The sequence below is a fragment of the Natator depressus genome, chromosome 2 (assembly GCF_965152275.1).
Source record: "Natator depressus isolate rNatDep1 chromosome 2, rNatDep2.hap1, whole genome shotgun sequence".
Lineage (NCBI taxonomy): Eukaryota > Metazoa > Chordata > Testudines > Cheloniidae > Natator > Natator depressus.
Window position 1 is genome coordinate 183,718,994 of NC_134235.1, and position 21,471 is coordinate 183,740,464.

Genomic DNA, 21,471 nt, shown 5'->3' on the forward strand with positions numbered 1-21,471 from the left:
TATTTAATTTGGAAAGAGCAGAGACAGTTGCTTCAGACTATGAGGTTTTAACTTTATGCCAGTTCAGTTAGCTCAAGACCCAAGCAGAACATTAAGCAGAAACAGGCAACCCCAACAGAACTGGGCAACAGAACTCCTGGTGGTGCATCCAGGACATATAGGGATTAATTCACCAGTCTTATGCCTTTTTGGGGGGGGGGGGGGGAGGGGGGGGGGAAGAGAAGAGGAAGAAGGGACCTTGTTGGCACTTCTTGACTGAGAAGAATGCATGTCTACAGGTTTATGTTCTTCCTAAAGAGCAGTTTTCCATGCATGAAATATTTAGCAGTAGATGGAACAGTTAGACAGTCCCAGAGGGATTAAATGGGAAGAAGAAAAAAAAAAAAAAAAAAAAAGAGCTAAGCGCTTAAGAAGCCCCCACAATATTTGTCAGAGCCAAGCAAAGTTCAGTCTGTTAGATATACCTTGGGTTGCCATGTTCCTTGCTGGGCTCCCAGAACTATAGCCTGCAGAACTTCAGAGACCTTAACCAGAAAAAAAACAAAAAAACAAACAAAAAAACAAAAAGTCAAGAACTAGGAACTTGCTAGCTTTGGTTAGTTTCCAGTAAGAGAAAGGAGTTCAAGTTATGGGATCAGCCTAGCATGTTAATGCTGTATCTCAGTCTACACACAGTGGTTCTCAAACTTTTGTAGTGGTGACCCCTTCAAGCAAGGCAAGCCGGAGTGTGACCCTGCCCCCCCCTAATTTTTTTTTTTTAAATAGTTAACACTACTATAAATGCTGGAGGTGAAATGGGCTTTGAGGTGGAGGCTGACAGCTCACAACCCCCTGAGGGGTCCCAACCCCCAGTTTGAGAACGTACAGGTTAGGAGACTACAAGTTAGGAGACACATCAAGCCTGTATACAATGCAGCCAATTACTCATTAGCAATCCCTCTCATCTAGGAATGGTAACATCAGGGAATACACATCCAGGCTTTTGCTGGCAGTCTCAAAACATTTACTTTCTTAAAAATCCAAGAGGAAAAGCATGGAGGACAGACAGCATTGAAACCATTTTCTGCATTTCTCTATTCCTCAGCTATAAACTGGAACCAGATTAACATCATGCTGGGTGGGGCTGGGAAGTACTTGGACACCTTTCCAGCTCTGATCCTAGAGCCACTATGTGAGCCTTAACCCCTGATAAGGCTACAGACCTGGAAAATGCATAGACCCACTGTAAGCCATCATCATTATGCAAGGCTACCAGTGGCCCACTGGCCATCTTTCCCTGCCATTCCATGGGTGGAGAGAAGCCATTAAGTGCATCCCTAGGCCACCCAGAGACTTCCCCACTCCAGAATCCTCAACTGATCATTTAAACCAAGTCCGAGCCTACTTTGTGCCACTGGAGTAGCACACAGATTTATACTGCTCACTCCCCACCTCAATTTGGTTTGCTGTGAAAACAAGTTTGATAGTAGACAAGAAATTTGCATGAAAATTAAATGCTGAAGAATCACAAACTGATGTTTAAATTCTCATTTTGAAGTTAGTCAAGACAATTCTTGATCTAGACCCCATAAATTCTAACAAGGCTTGAAACATTAAGCCCATCTATTCCCAAGGTCAAGAAGGGAATGTTGACTGAAGATGAACTAGACATGCAGGTAAAGTACTCACTAGTTGAGTTTAGCATGGTAAAAATGTATGTAATATCTGCTTGTACTGCTCCATAATCCCCATTCCCCAGTTTAAAATTAGATTAGCTTCCCCACTCGACAGGCAGCCATCTATTCCTGAAGTGTACACAAACTTATTAGGTGGTCAATAACTGAATTCCTTCCCCCCTCCCCCCCAAAGAGCTTATTCATATGGGTAAAGCTACTTAGAACACTTCTTCAGTTTGCCACAAGAGATAGGGCTGTCATTTCTCCTTAATATTAGAGGAGAATATTTCACTCTTCTATTTGGACCACCGTCCAAATAGTGAAAGATTAAAGCATAGCCAGACCTATTAATCTTAAATTCAGTTTAAAAAAAAGTTAAGTCCACTCAGCCAGTTTTTGGCTAAAAAGATCTTTTACATTATATAAGTGAGGAAACCTTACATATGACCTCCTTTTATACTAGTAAAAAAACCACACACACACACACACACACAGATTAGCTCTTAAGCAGCTGGTTACCAAAAAGTGATTACACTGAACACGGCACCAACTTTTCTAAAGAGCAATGCAATTCACAGGAACCATAAATGGTAGCTTACGCCATGGGTTCTGAACCTCTCTTTGAGACCCCCCCTTCCAACATGCTATAGAACGCCACAGCCCACCTGTGGAGTTCAACGACTGCTTTTCTGCATATAAAAGCCAGGGCCTGCACTGGGGAGTAGCAAGCAGGGCAACTGCCTGGGGCCCCATGCCAGAGGGGCCCGAGGGAATCTAAGCTGCTCAGGCTTTGGCTTCAGCCCCATGTGGTGGAGCTCAAGGCCTCAGCCCCATGTGGTGGGGCTTCAGCTTTCTAACCTGGGCCCCAGCGAGTCTAATGCTGGGGCACTGCTCAGTGGGCCCCCTCAGACCTGCTTGTGGCCCCCCCAGACCCCTGGTTGAGAGCCACTAGTCTACACTACTCCTAAATTATTCAAAACTTCACTGGCTCCTGGAATTCCACCCTATTAACCTTGATGCAAGTAGACCATGTTTAGAACTTAATTTTAATACACACTCTTGAAAGCATTTTGCTTTAAAATATTCATTACTGCTAAGCAGTGCGATTTATTTATGCCATTGGAGATACCTACATGAGCACTAAACCACCATACATTTTTCTTTCCTCTGATCAACTGCTACCTCTGTTTTGCATTTGGTGTGAAGATTGTATTTTAAAACTTCCCTGGACAACTGTTGCTAAAGTATTTTACAAAGATTGAATAAAGCTGAAGTTCCTTCAAGTGCATGCAAGAAAGCACCCACAAAAAGGGAGCTTCACAGCCTCTGCTTTCTGCCAGATCCCCCAGCCAAAGTAAAGCTTCTCTTACAGGAAGTCTACTGTTCTGATGTTGCATGGCATTTTGGTAGGTGTTCAGACTTATTTCCAAAAGACAAGAATAGAAACTAAAATACAAGTTAAGCCTGAATGACTAGTCCAGCAACAGTCTCATTTTCCATCTAATCAAGTTTAGTGTTGAAGCTTCAGAAATAGAAGCTATATGTTAAAGTATCTGGAAAACGGACAAGCCTAATAAAATGTTTAGCATAGATCAGAGGTCTAAGTCAAACCATCTACAAGTAAACAATCAGGAAATATGTTCAAGATTTGAAAAACCGCTGACGGATGTATTTAACCAGTCACTAGTGGTCAGCAGCTGCAGTATGTTGGGCCTGTTTTATTGAGGCAACTTATTACCTGTAAGCCTTTGACTACCAGGCAATGAGTCCCTACCATTTCATTTTAACTAAGGAGTTAAAGATTCTGGAAAGCAAAAGCAAGACGGGTGGCTGCAATGTAGAGTGCATGCTAGAATTTTATATTACATAAGCCTAGATAAATGTATAGTATAATTAAATTATGTATTTTGCTGATCACTTCTAAAGTTTAACTAGCTCTCATTTGTTGCAGTTAAGACTAGTTTTCTAGATGTGCCAGCAGCAAGGTGTTCTACCCAAGATCTTTAAGTTACTTTGTTGCAGATCTGTCCCAACTTCTTCCTCCAAAACATCTTTGTATCAGGAGATAAACTAGACTAATAGGTGAAAGAATATCACATGCTTGAAATTGGTACAGAATGGCATTTCTTCTGCCAAGATCAGATAACCTGCTCAGCCCAGAACTGTCCACTCTTCATTAGTTTAAACTACAGTTAGAGGCAACAGGTCAGGCAGCAGTAAGCCCTCTGCCCCCCAGTTCTGTTAAATTGACATGAACATTGCTGGTAGTTAGTATCTACAGCAGTTAGCATGAAGACATTGTTGGCAGCGTAGGCTACCCAAACAATCCTCTGCCAATGGCCTAGTTACCACCCTGGCTTCTGCAAAGGAGTCTTTAATTAAACCTCTGGGATAGGACACAGTTCACCACCTCATGTATTGCTTTGGCATTGACTAAACTCCAGGCACTATCCCCTGCAGAAGCACTGAGATGCTATTGTCCATCTTTTCCTAGAATGCATATCTACAAATGCTAAGCAGCATGGTAGGAGGAAGAGGCCTCTTAAGGGCACAGCCCAGTTGAGTTATCTCTGTGGAATTGGAACAGGGAGGTAGGATACCTTGATTTTACTACATTGTGCTGTTAGGGCACTGTTGCATGAAGAGTGTTTATTAAATGGCCAAATCAGTATCATGAACTAGTTACAGAAACATGGTTTTGCTTTTTAGTATGGATAAGGCCTTAAAAGTTTGCCTCTGAGCAGTAGCATGTTGCCAGTCAGCAAGAAAGTTTTGAACTAGAAGCCCATCTTCCAAAAATCAGGATGGATTAACCTTTACTATTGAAAATCTCAAATTCATAGACATGGAACAGTGATATTTCATTTAAACAAAGCAATGGATTCTTTCCCCCTACCCTTTGTCTTGTCCATTTAGATCAGGGGTGGCCAACCTGAGCAGAAGCCAGAATTTATCAATGTACATTGCCAAAAAGTCACAGTAATACATCAGCTCCTCCCACCCACCAGCAGCCCCTGCCAATCACCACTTCCCCTTCCCTCCCAATCAGCTGTTTTGTGGTGTGCAGGAGGCTCTGATGGGGGTGGGGTGGGGAGGAGCTAGGGCACAGCAGACTCAGGAGGAGGCAGGAAGGGATGGAGTGGGGGTGGAGCTTGTGGCAAAGCCAGGGGTTGAGCAGTGAGCATCCCCCAGTACATTGGAAAGTTAGCACCTGTAGCTCCAGCCCCAGAGTTGGTGCCTATACAAGGAGCCACAAGTTGGCCACCCCTGATTTAGATGAACAGCTCTGTGGCAGTTTGTAGCATCTAGCACAATGAAGCCTCATTTTTGTTTGCCCCAGACACTACTGTAAAAAAAAATTTTTTTTAAAGCAAAAGAGACAACAGCAGCTGAATTAAAGCAGAAAGTGTTATTAGTGAGCTGAGTGAAAAATTCTACATACAAAAACTAATGGTAATGTTAGTATCTAGAATTTTGACATCCTTTTTGTACTATACCCCCTTTTAATTGTTTTGTCAAAAGTGAAGCCAGGTATTTTAACCTAGATTTTTAAAAAGGTATTTAGGCATTGCTAAATTCAGAGTTGCAAACACCCAACTGATTTGAGAGACCTAAATCCCTAGGAAGAGGGCTTAAACTCCTAAATCAGTTACACACTGAAATAGCAGCAATGCCTGAACAACAAAATCTAGGTCTTTGTCCATCTTAACAAGACACACAGTTACTGCATTTAGTGGAAGCTGAACTAGCAAGGGTGCTGACAGTTTGAGCATAAAGGTAAGGAAGATCAGACCTGCAGTTTGAATAGTTAAATGCTTGAGATTTAGCTATATCCATCCTACAGTCTAGGCAGTGATTTAGTCTTTTCTGTTTTAGTTAGTGTTCCGTTTTAGAAAAAAAAAACTTCAAGTCCTTGCTATCTACTAAATTGCATGATGGTTTTGCTCTATTTTGACTGCTCTACAAGACAGCCATTTCAATATGGAAGTTCCCTCCATTCTTATGAATCCTTAATACAGCTCTACATACCACACTGCTGTTAAATAGTCTTTGCTTCCAAGTTTCAGCCATACAGGACCAACATAAATGGTCTGACACACAGCTGGCTGAACTAGTTACTGTGCATTCTTTATACATCCAATTCTGAAAATATTTTCTAGCAACCCAAATTGCTATGTAAAATTTAGAGGGAAGTGGCATGCATTCCTATGCAGAGTGTAGAGAATCACCACAACTGAAGCTGAACGTGTCAAACTGTTTTGAATGCTTCCACAGGTAAAGAGTTATTCCTGGTTACTTCTTCCCCTATTTTCCTCTGGTATTTTAGCGACCAGTGAATCAATCCTACAAGTTGCCATTCTACATCAAGAGAGTCAGGACTGCTATGGATCCCATTTGGACAGCAGATGCTCCCACCAGCTACTTCAAACCTAATGTCTATTCATGTCAGATGCCACTGAGTACAGACATTTCACTGTTTCGTGGCAAATGAAGCTCAGGGGTATGTACAAAGTTTTAGCGCTCAAAAACTTTCAGCATTTCCTACTAATAGCTAGTGTCATGTTCAAGTTTAACACTAGCATACAGGCAAGCTCTTTAGTAGCTCTTCCCAATAACCTTATCATATTCCAAGTGCTGAATATTCACAAGTTCTAGTTTTTCAAGTGTGATGTTCTGTTGGTTGTCCAAAGTAGTATGTTCCATCAGGAGTTACAGGACATTGATTCACAAACTTTTTTCAAGAAAGCCTTTGATTAACATTAGGGTGGTGAGACTTCAGTTTCATTTATTTCCTTGATGAGACTATTTCTCAGTCTGAGCAATGAAAGGACCAGTCAGTTTTACTTTGTGACTACAGGAGACATATGCATACCATTCTCACACTACAGGGTTTCCTAGGATGTACCACACCTTGAAAGCTCTAAGCTCTCCTGCCCTTGTGCAATATCCCTGTTTATATTCCATGTAAGCAATTCCTTTAGTCTAGAGTATTCAGTGTACTTCTAGCTGTCCTTAATACCATGTAATGTGTAAAGGCATTTTTAAGCTTACCAAAAAAAAAGTTTTGATCAGAAGGTAGTACAGGAGTGGGTAAACTATGGCCTGCCGGCCAGATCTGGCCTGCCAACTGTTTTAAGCCGGCCCTCGAACTCCCACTGGGGAGTGGAGTCTGGGGCTTGCCCTGCTCAGGGTCAGGGGTCACTCCATTCAGCTCCTGGAAGCTGTGGCATGGTGCTGCCACCCCACCCCACAGCACTCCAGCCTGGGAGTAGGGTTGGGGGCTGCTCCACATGGCTCCCAGAAGCAGTGGCACAGCCCCCCCTCCAGTGCTCCAATAGGAGCTACAGGGGCAGTGCCTGCAGACACTACAGTGTGCAGAACCACCTGCCCATGCCTCTGCATAGAAGGAACATGCTGCTGCTTCTGGGAGCTGCTGGAGGTAAGTGCTGACCAGAGCCTGTGCCCCTGAGCCTCTCCCCATGCCCTAACCCCCTTGCCCCAGCCCTGATCCCCTTGATCCTAGCCTGGAGCACCCTCCTGCACCCCAAACCCCTCATCCCTAGCTCCACTCCAGAGCTACACCCCAACCCCTGGGCCCAGCCCTGAGGACCCTCCTGCACCCCAAAGCCTGCACCCCCAGCTGGAACTCTCACCCCCCTGCACCCTACTCCCCAGCCTGGAGTCCCCTTCCACACTCTGAACTCCTCATTTCTGGCCCCACCATGGAGCCTGCACCCCCAACCAGAGCCCTCACTCCCTCCTGCACCCCAACCCCTGATCTATACTATGGACAAGGCTCCTGCAGCTGGGCTTGTTCTACTGCTGTTCTAAATAGTCTTGCTTTCTGGCAGTCTTAATGAAATAGTTAAGGATGTGGCAGCCAGATAAGCCCTTTATTTTGGGACAGTATGAGTCAGTGGTAAGTCTTGGGACTTAGTTTATTAAGGCAAAATACTAACCCCTTTCTCAGCCAATAAGGGATCACACCTTTCTTTTGTATTGGAGAAATATATCAACTCAGACACTTCTGAGCATAATATTAATTATTTCCAGTTGGTGCGTACTTGGGTCCTGTAACAGTAATACACATCTACAGAACTCAATCATCAAAGAGCAGCAGGGCGTTCCCTGATAAATAGGGAAAATGGGAGTTGCAAAACTAACAGTTCCTACCATATTTAATCTTTCATTCAAAAAGTGGTGAGCCCTTATGGTTGCAAGGAGGGCACTCTAAATAGAGCTGCTCTGGTGCCTTGAGGCAGGCAGGCAACCAGCACCAGCACTACTCACTACTTTGCTTGCAGCAGCAGCAGCACGAAACAAGGTCAGTCCGTATCACTGCAGTTGCTCAACCATCTAAGCAGTGAAGGCAAATAACTGGGTCCTTCTTGGTGGAAGGGCCCCCCAAAAAACAAAAAACCCTCAACTTCAGAGCAGGAAAGAGGCTCTGGAAACAGAAGAAACCAAGCTTCCCATAAATGGAGGTAGAAGATCTTATCCAGAGATTGATCCAAAAATGGAACCCCAAGTAGGATCCAGGGACTGCTTTCTGGTAGCGGTTGATCTCTTCTCCTGCAGTCAGAAAACTGATCAACTAGAAACATGTCAGTGACCCACCATTATTCAGTGTATTGCATTTTTTGGGTGTGTGGTTGATTTATACAGGGGGAATAAAGCCTTGGTAGTTGTAATTCATGGTAAGTAGGCTTAGTTCTGCTAATTCCAATCTAAGTTGCTGTGTCTTCCTAAATGCAACTTCACTGACAAAGTGCTGTTGACTGGTCAACGTGAGGCTACATCTTACTTTGTGTATTAGTGGCGTTGCCTCTCACTAGCTAGAAAGAACTGAAATCAAGGGACACTCATATCAAACTGTCAAAACCCTTACATTTGTAAAAAGGTTTTCCAAAGTCCTAAAGCCAATAGACTTGTTCCCAAGTATGCTGTACTGCAGCTGGGAGTGAGCCTCCAAGCATGGGTAGATGTCATGCTCGCTCTGCTCAAGCTAGCATGCTAAAGTAGTAGTAGTGTGGATGTTGCTTAGATCCAGGAGACTGGGTGAGCTTGAGAGCCCCAGCTGTAAGTGTCCACACAGCTACCTTTAGCACACTAGCTGGAGCTGAGCAAGCAAGAGTCTGTCTACCCAGGCTGGGAGGCTTGCTCCCAGCTGCAAAGTGGTCATACCCTAAAGCATGCGTAGCCAGTAGACCCCCAGATGCTTTAAAAACAGACCCTGAAATTTTTACTTGCTGTTTTTTTTTCTCAGGTCCTTGGCCAAAAAATTATATGACTACCCCTGCCGTAAAGGAAAAAGACTTGTATCCTTAATGTTTATGATGCAGTGTTAACTACTTCTTGCATTAGAAATCTGGATGTACCCAGTACCTCCCATGTAAAACTCCATGGCTGTCTTGAGTTAGTAGGTTTGTGACTTCACAAGTCAAAGGGGGGAATGACTTTTTGGGGGGGGGGGGCCTTCAGAGGTGGTCTCAGAGGCTAGAATTGAAAGGGCAGGGGGACTGAGTAGGTACAAAAAAAATCTTACTATCTCTGGGGTTGGCAAACTTTTTGGCCCGAGGACCACATCCGGGAATAGAAATTGTATGACGGGCCATGAATGTTCACAAAATTGGGGTTGGGGTGCGGCCAGAAATGAGGAGTTCAGGGTATGGAGGGGGACTCCAGGCAACAGTGCAGGCTTTGGGATGGGACTGAGGGGTTTGGAAGGTGGGGTGGGGGGGGGGGGGGGAGATCAGCGGTTGAGAGGGCAGGAAGGAGATTGAGGTGGGGCAGGGGGGTTGGGGAGAGGCTTGGGGTGCAGCCTCCAGGTGACGCTTACCTCAAGCAGTGGCACATCCCTTCTCTGGCTTTTATGTGGAAGCGCAGCCAGGCAGCTCTGCACGCTGCCCCGCAGCTCTGCACGCTGCCCCGTCTGCAGGCACTGCTCCTGCAGCTCCCATTGAAGCACCGGAGAGGGGCCATGCCACTGCTTCTGGGAGCTGTGTGGAGCAGCCCCCCCAACCCTACTCCCTGGCTGGAGCGCTAGGGGGTAGGAGAGGGCAGCACCATGCTGCAGCTTCTGGGAGCTGCATGGAGCGACCCCTGACCCTGAGCAGGGCAAGCCCCAGAAGCTGCTCGAGGACTGCAGTTTGCCCACCCCTGGTACAGATCCTACCCATGCTAGAACAGCTAGGAGCTCTGTAGATTTCCCTAGTACAGACAAGGTTGGGAGGAAGCAGGGAGTCACAATGAATGAAGAATCAAGGTTTAAGGCAGAGCAAGTAGTGTATTCTAGCCAAATGGCTGAAGTACACAAAGTTCTTAGTAAGACAGTAACCAAGTCAAATTTTGAATTACTTGCCATTCTTTGCCAGTACTGGCTGCTTAAGTACCTAAAACATAACAGAAACTTTATGGAATTAAGACAGAGGCAATCCCGTCACTGAAACTGCAAAATTCACCCACAACTCAGTTGAGCACGTGTTTAATGAAAAAAGCAATCAAACTCTTAATTAAAATGGTCAAGTATTCTGTTCTCCAGCAAGGAATTTCAGGCATGAGTTTTTAGCAATTAGTTTCAGTAGTTATTACTGACAGCCTCTCCTTTTGCATTGTAAGGACAGTAAGACAAATTAGTGTTTGAGATACTCCCACATTGAATACAGACTTCTTTAAGGGAGTAGTAGCACCAACCCACCTCAGCTACGAAGATTCGGAAGAAATGTACTTGGAATTAGGATAACAAACTCAGTTACCAAAAGCCAAATATAGGGGAAATATGGAAAGATGCAGGATTATTTGTGGTGCTCTCCAAGTATCTTTAGTTCTTGCTCTGAACCAAAATACAAAACAAACAATCTACTGCTCTAGCTCAGAAGTCCTACAGATACCTGTTCAACAGTCCATTGCCTACATATGGCTGGCTCCAAGAGAAAGGGCAATACTCTAACACTGCTACTCAGGCTAGTGCACTGAAGTCATTGTAAAATGGGAAGTACAAAACATTTTAGTTTCCTAATTAGAGTTTCAGATTTTAAAAAGATTTTCTATTAAGAAGTTTCACACTTAATACTCATCTATGCCTGAAGCCAATTCCAGGGCATCAATATGCTTATTGGGAAACCACTACAAAACTCAAACACCATGCAAAGCCACCTTCTAAAGTACTGAATTTCAAGAAAAGACACTGACTAGGCTATACAAAGTTTGCTGTTTGAAGGCAATGGGACTTCTGCTCCTAAGTCACTTAGGTGACTGAAAATCCCATCTGATCCTAAAAGTTAGGCTCCTATTTTTGAAAATTATGGCCTAGATACTGAAAGTCTAAATATCTTTTCATTACCATCACTGAAACAACTTTGACAGATTTGCCTGTAGGAAAAAATGTACACAAAAAACAGTTTTAGCCACCACTGCTGCACATGTGATTATTCCCTTTTAAGTCAATAGGACTGTTGATACAAGAGTTACATTCCTACTGAAATGTGTCCACTATCAGTACCATCAACTCTGTTGCCTTCTCAGTTTTGTAAGATTCAAATAAAAATACCCCCCCAACAGTGGTGGCATTTAAAAATACAGGGGTTTACAGTTTAGTTCGTTAGAATTGTAAAAGCACACGTTTTTCACCTGTTGGTTTTAACCCCATCCAATTTCAGTCAATTCACCCTGACCTATGCATTGTACACTAACTCCTGAGTTGCAGACCATTAAGCTTTCAGAGGCTGAAGATACGAGCAATTGGATATTATTCCCAAGTTACCTAAACATTCATTTAGAGATCGCCTACAAAGACTAAGGATTTAGAGGTATCAACTCCTCCTCCGCTATAGTTAATAGGATAATATAAATAGGGCCCTACCAAATTCACAGCCATGAAAAATGCATAACAGACTGGGAAATCTGATCTTGCGTGCTTTTACCCTATACTATACAGATTTTACAGGGGAGACCAGCATTTCTCAAGTGTGGGGAGGTCCTGACCCAAAAGGGAGTTGAGGGGGTCACGGTATTCTACCTTTACTTCTACACTGACTTCAGACCTGGGCAGCTGAAAAGCAGTGCTGTTGGTTGGGTGCCCAGCTCTGAAGGCAGCGCACTGGCAGCAGCAGCCCAGAAGATATGGTATTGCCACCCTTACATGCCATCCTTCCTGCTGTGCTGCTGCTGGCGGCTCTGCCTTCAGAGCCGGGCTCCTAGCCAGCAGCTGCCGCTCTTCAGCTGCTCAGCTCCGAATGCAGAGCCACCGCAGGCAGCAGCACAGAAGGAGGGTTGCAGTACTGCTACCCTCCCCCACAATAATCTTGCACCCCCCCGCATAATTCCCTACAATCACAACACTGATGTTTCAAATTTAACTAGCTGAAATCAAAAAAATTAAGATTTTTGAAATCCTATGACTCTGAAATTGACCAAAATGGACGGTCAATTTGGTAGGGACCTAAATATAACTAAATGAAGCCTGTTTTAATAAACCTTGATTTTATTTAGTTAATATTTGATAACATTCAACTGGTAATTCAGAATGTAAGATAACCAATTTGAGGGGGGAAAAAGTCCAACTTCCTTGACCCTTACATTCCTTCAGATTTTTGTACAACAAAGCAAGCAGGGGACAAGTGAAGTAATCATGGCAGGATTTACACATATATACAACATATGTTTCAGTCCAGTGTCACTCAGATAAGTGATGAAAAGCTACAGATAAGGCATTACAGCAGCTCAGAAAAGTTTGCTATGGCATCCTTTATCCCATTTGTCTAAAGTGTCCTCATTTAAATCTGATGCTTTTAGTCTAAGAATTTAAGTTGACATTTAAAGCTAAGAGCCTTATTAGTCAATTGGAGCTACAAGATGGGTGAGGTAATCTTTCATTGGACCAGCTTCTGTTGGTCAGACACAAGCTTTCCAACTTACACAGAGCTCCTTTGAAGATAACCCTAAAATCCTGGGCCCAACCCAGCTACAACACTGCATACTATTAGTCAATAACAGATTTCCATCCAGATTGGAAGCGCAAGCCGATTCTTGAGCCTACTATGCAGAGAAACATGTGAACTCCAGTTCTGTGCTATGCAAGCAAGGTTACTGAAGTGAAATGGAACAGTTTGTTGTGTTGGTTGCTTATGAAATTTCAAGTAGTAAGACTGGTCTTCCTCCACTACAGCTGTTATCCTACTGAAGACTTGTACATCTGGGATAACTGCGAAGTACTAGTGTCACCACATGACCACTTTATAGTATTTCATAAAGTTGGGAAAGTACTTTCAGTTTAAAGTCAGCATGATACATTACAAGGGCACTTGATGCCAATGATTCGAGGGAAAGCCATTAAGCCAGCTAATACATGAACATTCTGATCCTGCCAATGCATAATGCAGCATCAGATTTGGTTGCTGGACTACACTAGAAGTATTTAAGAGGCAGCTATCCAAAAACTGACTTGGTACAAGCTAGTCAATACATAGTGTAAGAGCAGACTTCATAATCAAGTTTATGTAACCAATTTGTACTGAAAGCAGTTTTCTACCAGTAATATCTAGTTCTTTAATTTTGCAGATTAACATTTTGTCATTCTAGATTCACACTGAATATGACTACTTGAGGTCAATACCAACTCCCTGAAAACAAAGATCATACATATAGGCTTGAGAAAACCTAGTCTGAAGCTTTGCAAGAGAAGGGGGCATTGATAGCTACATTTCCTCTAAAACTTTTGCCTCACACATTTGAAGTTAAGCTTCTAATTATCCAAGAGCTCAATTTCCAGTTCTGAATCTGTATTAACAGAAGTCAGTCATTCCATAGGTTTCTCCCATAGTTATTTGGGCAGAATGAGAATTGTAATCAAGTCTGATAAAATACAGTTCCCATTTTAATTAGTATACTTTGCATTTATCAGAAACATTTCAGTGCTGTTTGAAGCCACTAACAGACTTTTCTACACTGCATGGAACCGAACTCCCACTGGAAAATGGCTTGCTATCACACTAACAGTTCAGGCTTTCAAGTCCTTGCTTCTCCTCCGAATATGTGGAAGAGATCTATTAATGGAGAAATTCAGAATAAAAAAAACTCTCCTCCCTACCCCAAAAAGAGTATCTCTGATGTGGTGTCCACAACATTGCAAATAAAACTGGTTTAAAGCTGCCATCATTCCAGCAAACTAAAATTGTAAAGTCAGATTTTACAATTCCAATTCTTGTTCACATATTTGTTACCTAATCTTAGCAAATACAGCAACAGCACAAGAGTGCTTTGTTTCGTCAAGAAAACCGAGTTACTCCCATCCACAAACAGCCTTTAAAGCCATAATTAAATCCTGCTACAGTAGCCTTAACTACATTTTCTAAAACTGGATTAGCTGTACTATGAAAATTTAGAGGGTCTTCCAAGCAGGTTCATACACAGCAAGTAGGGCCCTTTGCAGATCATTGTAGTTTTAAAAAAAAAGCGTGGCCCATAAAGAGGTGAGAACAGCACAGCATGGTTGCTGTATGTTAAAGCTGCATCTCTTCTGCCCCCTTCAATTATGCTTAAAATTTTCCAGTAATCAAGATAAAATATCTGACAAGCAGAAGCCTCGAGATTCTGCAGGTTGCCTTTAGAGTGGTGTTATACTTCAAAATGTGTCTAGAAACTGCATCATGGTAGTTATGTGTTTGTGTAACCTGACCACATTTTCTCTAGGAGTTACCAAGACAAAGACTGACCATACCTATACTACATAACATTGCACTTGTTATGCACCATTCAAGCCAAGTCAGTATTACAGGGCTAGAAGATGTCTGCCAGATATTTTTATCTACCTCTGGTTAGTAAGCAAGTAAAGGTGGTGTCCTTCCAGTGCAGCAAGGTCCAGAGACAACATCTTGGTGATGAAGGCAGACCCACCCTCAGCTACTGAGATTGCCACCAACAAGTTATTCCTGGATTCCCCTTTCACATCAGCCTCTGACTCCAAAGGTACAAAACTCCCTCTACAGACTACCCAGCTGTCACTAAGTAGTTCTGTCTTTTACCCCACTTGCTTAGTGTGAAGACAAGATGCAGATACTCTACCACTTTGTCAGCCTCCTCTTTTGGCTCCTTCTCCCAGTGTGGAACAATCATGGCCACAGCCTGGGGAAAGCTACAGGCAGCACCAATAGCAGGCAATAAACATGTAATTTTGAGTACATGAACAGTCTTGTTAACTTGTAGTAGCTTGCCAAAGCAATAAGCAGCAGCACTGAAAGTGCTTGCAGACGTCAAGGAAACACTGTACAAGTTCTCATTTGGAAGACAGATACTCATGAGGGTCAGCTTTCCACTTTCAAGGGGATTTTTACCAAGCTCTGCAATATCGGAACTGTAAACATGGTAACCAATTTTACACTCTACATATGGGCATCTATATGCCAGCCCCAGATGATACAACTGCCTAGAACTTGTGACCAGCTATTGAGGCAGATTCTAATCTGAAGTGTGCAGATTAGTTGATATTTCCAGATACACCATAGTAATGCACATGATGCAGCCAAAATCAGGTTGAGGTGCTTTATTATTGTGTAGTTTGCTTCTTAGTTTATGAAACTGAATTTAGTAACAGTGCTTTTGACAATACTATATACTTTAGCAACTTGAATAAACTGCTTTATCAGCAACCAAACATACTGTCTTCACTACCAGGGAGATCTACGCTGCTGCAATTAATGCAGCAGGTATCAATTTAGTAGGTCTAGTGAAGACCTGCTAAAACAGCAGAGCACTCTCCAGCTCTCAGAGAAGAGTAAGGTAAGTTGACTGGAGAGCGCAATGAAACAGCACAGTGAAGACCAGGATAAGTGGACCTAAGCTAAGTCAATTCAAGCTACATTATTCACATAGCTGGAATAGCGTAACTTAGATCAACTTACCCTGGTAAGTAAGACAAGCCCTATGGTTGCACCCCCACTGTTCTAACATGTTTGCAGTTCCAGCTACTTTAACTATTGTGGGAATGGTTTATGCCACATATTGTGAAGCCTTTGCTTATATGCCTGCCCTCCAAAAACCTTCAACCAAGAATTTAACAACTTTGAGGTTAATTACATGTACCATATATACTTGTTCATTAGCCTGTTCATTTGTTAGCCGGACCCCAACCCCCCCACAAGATGGATACGTAAAAATAGTAAAAACTGTGTGACCCTTTTATAAGCCAACCCTATATTTCAGGGGTTGGCAAACTTTGGCTCCCGGCCCATCAGGGTAAGCCGCTAGAGGGTCGGGACGTTGTGTTTACCTGGACTGTCTGCAGGCACGGAGCTTATGAACGAGTATATACGGTAATTTTGCTTATTATGTGGTAAAGGTCTCACAGTATTGAGCAGTAATCCCTTAAAGTTTGAATCAATTTAAGTTTGATACTCCAGTCACCACATATACAAAGACCAAATTTAAGACATTCCAGCCCTAAGACTAGACATCCATGCCAAGAGTTGTGCCTAAATTGCCATATATAGGAGAAAACATTTTTTAACAAGGCTTTGTACACAGAACTTTACACTTTATAAAGAAATGTCTACTTTCTCTCAACACCTCTATACCTAGGTCCTCATCTGTAAAGCAGCTCACCACTTTAATACCTTGCACCAAAGCCCTGCTGCAGCACTTCTGCATAACAAGTCTATAACCTCTCAATCCTATGAGAGAATCCAAGACAGAACTGAACTACACTATTTAAAAGTAGTTAATGTTTCCCATTAGTCTCAGCAGCTTAAAACTGAAGAAATTAAGCAGTTATAAAGTTATATATAGACTAAATGAAACACCAGAACACTCAAATTGTACAGCTAGAGCAGCCACTGCTCGGTCAGTCCGATTCCATGAGTGGAATAATCTGAAAATATAAGCACTCTTGTAAAACTTACTCCAGTACTTTACAAAGTCACAAGGAGGCAATCTGGACATTAGTGAAGTTTGACACTACAATAACAAAAGGAAATTTGACCACCACCTTTCATTTAACCCACTCAGTTTACTTTTAGTATTCGCACATCTTGATGTGCGATGTTTAGATTTTTGGCCACTTGATGGAACCTGTATTGTTGCTAAATCAATGAGAAATATATAAAGATGTACAAGAACTATAGTTCAAATGTTCCCTTAGACGTCTATACATGTTATGGGACAGTACTCCCATGTAGCAAACAACCTCTTCTTGTAACACCTAGCTCTATTTTAATCTTGTTGATAAAAGTGTGCCCTGAGTGTATGTGATGGGTACATTTTATATTTAATAATTCATGCTAAATTTAATAGGATTATCACACTGTTTAACAAATTTCTTCCATTTTGATTCACATTTTCAACATGAATATGGTTACTGTTTAAAAAAAAAAATCTACCTAGACAGACCTGTTCTAGTGTTAGTTTGGTCAGGGAACTGCCTATCATTCAGTTCAGTATGATAGAGTGTAGTGACAATGCTCCATCTGAAACAATACGTACTTAGTCCCATTTTATTCATAATTTCCTGAAACAGACTGAAGCTGTTTCAGAGTTTAGTTTTGTGTCAGTGACACTGTGGAGTGCAGTCTGTGCCCAGTAGGAAGCAACAGTGTCTAGTCTACCTGGATGTTAATTCAATTTACTTCGTTCTCTTGCTTTGCTTGGGAGACATTAATGTAGACTCAAAGGCACAGTTTTATCAAAGTACCATGGATTTTTCATCTGTTCACACTGTACTATGTTAAATAAGTTTAGTACATCACACAAGATAATTTTTGAAGTATCCCTATCAACTTCTAAATCAGAGTCACATTATTTGTTATGATTAGTGTTATAACCACTATTCCCTTTTTAAGTGAATCAATTTTTCTAGCCAGTGTACCACCAGAGACAAAAAAGGCTGAAGAACGTTAACACTGCATGAATCACTCATGAAAGCAGATCAACTGGTTTTGAACCTCTCTGACATAGAAGTTAGTTTAATTGGGAGTTTATTTTGAAGAAGTCTGGAGTAGAATGCGTAGCAGGTACTGGAAATACTGATTTTGCAGGCTTTGATAATGCTGTGAATTATTAAAGAATAGCAGTATCAGGATGTGGCAAAACTTATAAAATCTAATCTATTTAGGTAGCAGTATACTAAGAATTTGGTTTTGATGGCAATGTCTAGCTAGAACAGCATTGCAAGAAATGCACGAGTTTAAAAGGAGAAGCAGTTTGCCTCACCCATCCTTTATTATGACAATTGTTTCACCTGATAAAACTGTGCACTAGCCCAGGGCAGCAGGCAATTAGAATTTTGTAAGACGAGTTAATTTGCAAAGGACAGCATTTATCACACTAAAATTTACAAATCTTACCTAGATTTTCAGTTATACACCAATAAGCACAAAGTTTAAAAAAAATTAACTAGAACAGCAGAAGTAAATGCAAATCTTGAGTTCTGTAAAAGGTGCCACTTGCAAAAGCTTACTTTACATGCCTTAATAAAACAAAAATAGGGTCTTAAAGCTTCTGGTCTTGAACTGAGGCCATGAGAAATACATGAAGTCATTCTGGATTTCCTGACTACAATAATTTAGATTCTAATTAAGTCAAGAAGCACAAGTTACTACAGTTTACTGCAGTGCCACAACCACCCCTGTATTAGCCTAAACTATAGTAAACTGTATCAGCATGGACAACTTTATACTTATCGCTGTGTCTGCACACGCATTATGATTTCTTCTGGCTTTAGTGACCATATTAAGAATTTGTTGTTGGATAAAACTTGGTAGAGCCCTATCAGTGAATTTTATCAGATGAGCAGTCAGACTCCTACTTATAACATTGAAAAGCATAAACTTAATGTCTTTACACCAATTTCTACCTACAAAAACTTACCGCACGTGGGCCAGCTGCCTTACATATGAATTGGCATTTTAGAATTAGGTACTGCCCATGTCCATCCCCCCCCCAAAAAAAACAAAAAACAAAAAACCCCCACACTATCTTGGACTCTTTGATGGATGTTTTTCTCCCTTTCATTAATTTGAATCATTTCATACAGTCAATCCTATGTTTAAAGAAAAACTGTTAGGCCTGAAGCTTAAATTTCAGAAAAATCTAACCCAGAAAGACTACACTACACACATCAGACCAAGTGGGTATTCACCCACGAAAGCTTATGCTCCAATATGTCTGTCAGTCTATAAGGTGCCACAAGTACTCCTTTTCTTTTTGTGGATACAGACTAACACGGCTGCTACTCTGAAACAGGACTCTTTGCTGCTTTTACAGATCCAGACTAACACAGCTACCCCTCTGATACCAGAAAGACTGTTATATGTAATCACTGCAACAATCACTTTAGCATTATGCTAGTACATGCTAACTCCAGTTTTTGTTGCACAAGAGTTGAAAGCATAAACTGTATGAAGTTTTTAGAATTTTAGTTTTAAGGTGTAACAGATATGAGTTAAAAACACCCTGTCAGTTTAATTGTAACTTGTGGGTCAAGCCTTACCTTGTATTAGGTAAGGTGTTACATCTTTACTTAAGCTTTTTGTCTCATTCTAGAGGCTATTTTCTATCCCGCCCTTTCCTGTGAGGAATTTCACATAGGATTTTCACCCTCTAACTACTACCCATTTACACCAAGACTATCAGCTTAAAATTTTGAAGACTGCTTGAATAAAAACAGCAAAGTCAAACACTAGCCTCCTACACTTAAGAAAATAGTTTGCATTTACAGTACATACACGTGATTGTATACAATAACGAAATTAAGTTCCTGCAGTTCAGCTCTTAAAGCCACATTTTTTATTTTCAAACAGTGCCACCATCCAGAAGCTGCTATTGATGTTAATGGGATTCGCAGACTAGTACTTTTGGAAGATAAATCACATTTTTGAAAATCTTGGCCTATTTAAAATTATAGCACATTTTACCACATTTAAGACAGGTAACCAGAACAAATAACCATCTTAAATTCGGTCAAGGCTTTTAGATGTCAATTGGACTTTGCATGCCAAGTTATATACAAGTGATAAACCCTAACACAGAAGAGTACACATCTTGCAATAACTTTTTAAGATTAGAGGAAGTTCTCCTGTTCATTCTGGTCACTTTCTAAACCGAGTCTACTATACTCTCATAAACAAAGTGCCCCATTTTACTAAAACCCCTCCTTGATTTCCTTCCACTGGCTCAGCATACCAGCCCAGCCTCTTTCCATTCACCACTTGCATGCATACTTTGGGGGAGGGGAGGTCCACAGATGTCTGGAAGATACAAAGTACCAGAACAAGAGTCCTTCCATATAGAAGAGCTCAAGAAAATACAGCCAAAAGATTAAAAGTATTGCTATCCCCCCCACGCCCCCCCAAAAAACCCACAACCCATAAGCAGTTAGCACAGCATACAGGTGCTGTAGAATTTCCTCCAAAAATCATACTGAAATCCACCTCTTCCCTAAACACACAGTTAGCAAAACTGCAAGTGTTTTTTTTTTAAACTAAATCAAGTTTCTTTTAATGAAAGAGCCAAGACCAGGTGAAATTTTGTTTTGTTTTCTAAGCCTAGCTGTCCCAAGAATGACCAATGTTTTAAATAAATCCCAACTCGGACATCAGTTTGGGCAAAAGACAACCTGGAAAAGCCCAAAGCTCTGAACAGGAAAGATGCCTGAGTGTTTAGAAGTTTCATATAAGCCAACAGGAACAGTAGAATTGGTCCACGGACCACCTCCCCTCCGAAGAATCAGCTCTGCAGGCGAACCCCCACAACACACTGCATATTCTGAAGTGGCCCAGTGCAAAACCAGCAAGTTTTCCCCCCCACGCCTAGCTCGTTCTTTAACGAGACTCCAGCTACTTGGGGTGTTTTAAACTCGCTTTGGTTACACCCAGCTCCGGAGCAGCTTGAACTCAAGACACCCAGCAGCGGCATAGATACGAACAGGAGCCTCTCCTGCAAAATACACATGCAGCGGAGACAAAAGCCCACAATGCAACAGATAACAGCCCCTGCAGTCAAGCAGCAGATTAGTTATTGGATAATTACACAGTACAAACAAACCCGAACCCGCGGCCCGCCCCCCCCCGCTATCGGAGCCGCGCTCGAAAGCCTGCCAGCGCCTCCCCAAATCGGCCCGACACTGCTCCAAGCCCGGCTGCAACCCACAGGCTCGGCTATGAGCCTCCCACCCCAAAGCCGGGGTGCAGGAAACTCGCCTCGCCCCGCCACAGGCAGGGCCCCGGCAGCCTCCCACAGCCCGGCACCAGCCACCCGAGAGGCGCCTCGGAGCCGCAGCTGCCGCCGCCTGCCTCCCCAGCCACGCAACTGTCCGGACCGCCCAAATCAAGAGCCCCCGCGTCCGAACAGCTCCCCACCCAGGCAGCGTCCCCTTGCCGCCCCCGGGGGCCGGCACCCCTCAGTCCCAGGGCCGGGCCCAGCGCGAAACCTCCCGTTCCCGCCCCGGGCAGAGCCCAGCGCGAAACCTCCGCCACCGGCCCGGCCCGGCCCCCCCCCGCGACCTCCCCCTGCCCCCGCGGGGCGCCCCCCACCCCCGCGACCAGCGCCCCCGCCGGGCTGGGAGCAAACCCAGTGCCGCCGGCGGGCGGGGAGGAAGCGGGAATTCAGCAGAAAGCGCCACTGACACTGCGGGGAGGCAAGAGCGCAGGGTTCCCCCAGCCCCGGTCTCCGGCCGCTGCCTCCGGCTCTGTCGGTCCGCGCCGGGCGCTTCCCCTGCCGCTGCTCTGCCGCCGAACCGAGCGAGAGGCTTAAAATGGCGTCGCTCGCAAGGAGGTTCTTATAGGCAAGGCAAGACTCGGATGTATCCTGCCGCCGCTGCCGGGCTCGG

General features: G+C 43.1%; 1 protein-coding gene across 2 annotated transcripts in view; it reads right to left on the reverse strand.

Annotated features, from left to right (window-relative positions):
- CTNNB1 (catenin beta 1) overlaps positions 1-21,443 on the reverse strand; it is a 32,413-nt gene extending 10,970 nt beyond the window's left edge. Inside the window, exons 1-2 of one of the 2 annotated variants that reach the window (XM_074945515.1) lie at positions 21,269-21,393; positions 465-524 (exon numbers count right to left, since the gene is read on the reverse strand). In XM_074945515.1, coding sequence (XP_074801616.1) covers positions 465-477 — 13 coding nt within the window. In that variant the 5' untranslated portion in view covers positions 478-524; positions 21,269-21,393. Of the gene's footprint in view, positions 1-464; positions 525-21,268 lie in introns of both variants that reach the window. The other variant, XM_074945516.1, reaches the window with a different exon arrangement.
- Positions 21,444-21,471: the final 28 nt, after the last annotated feature.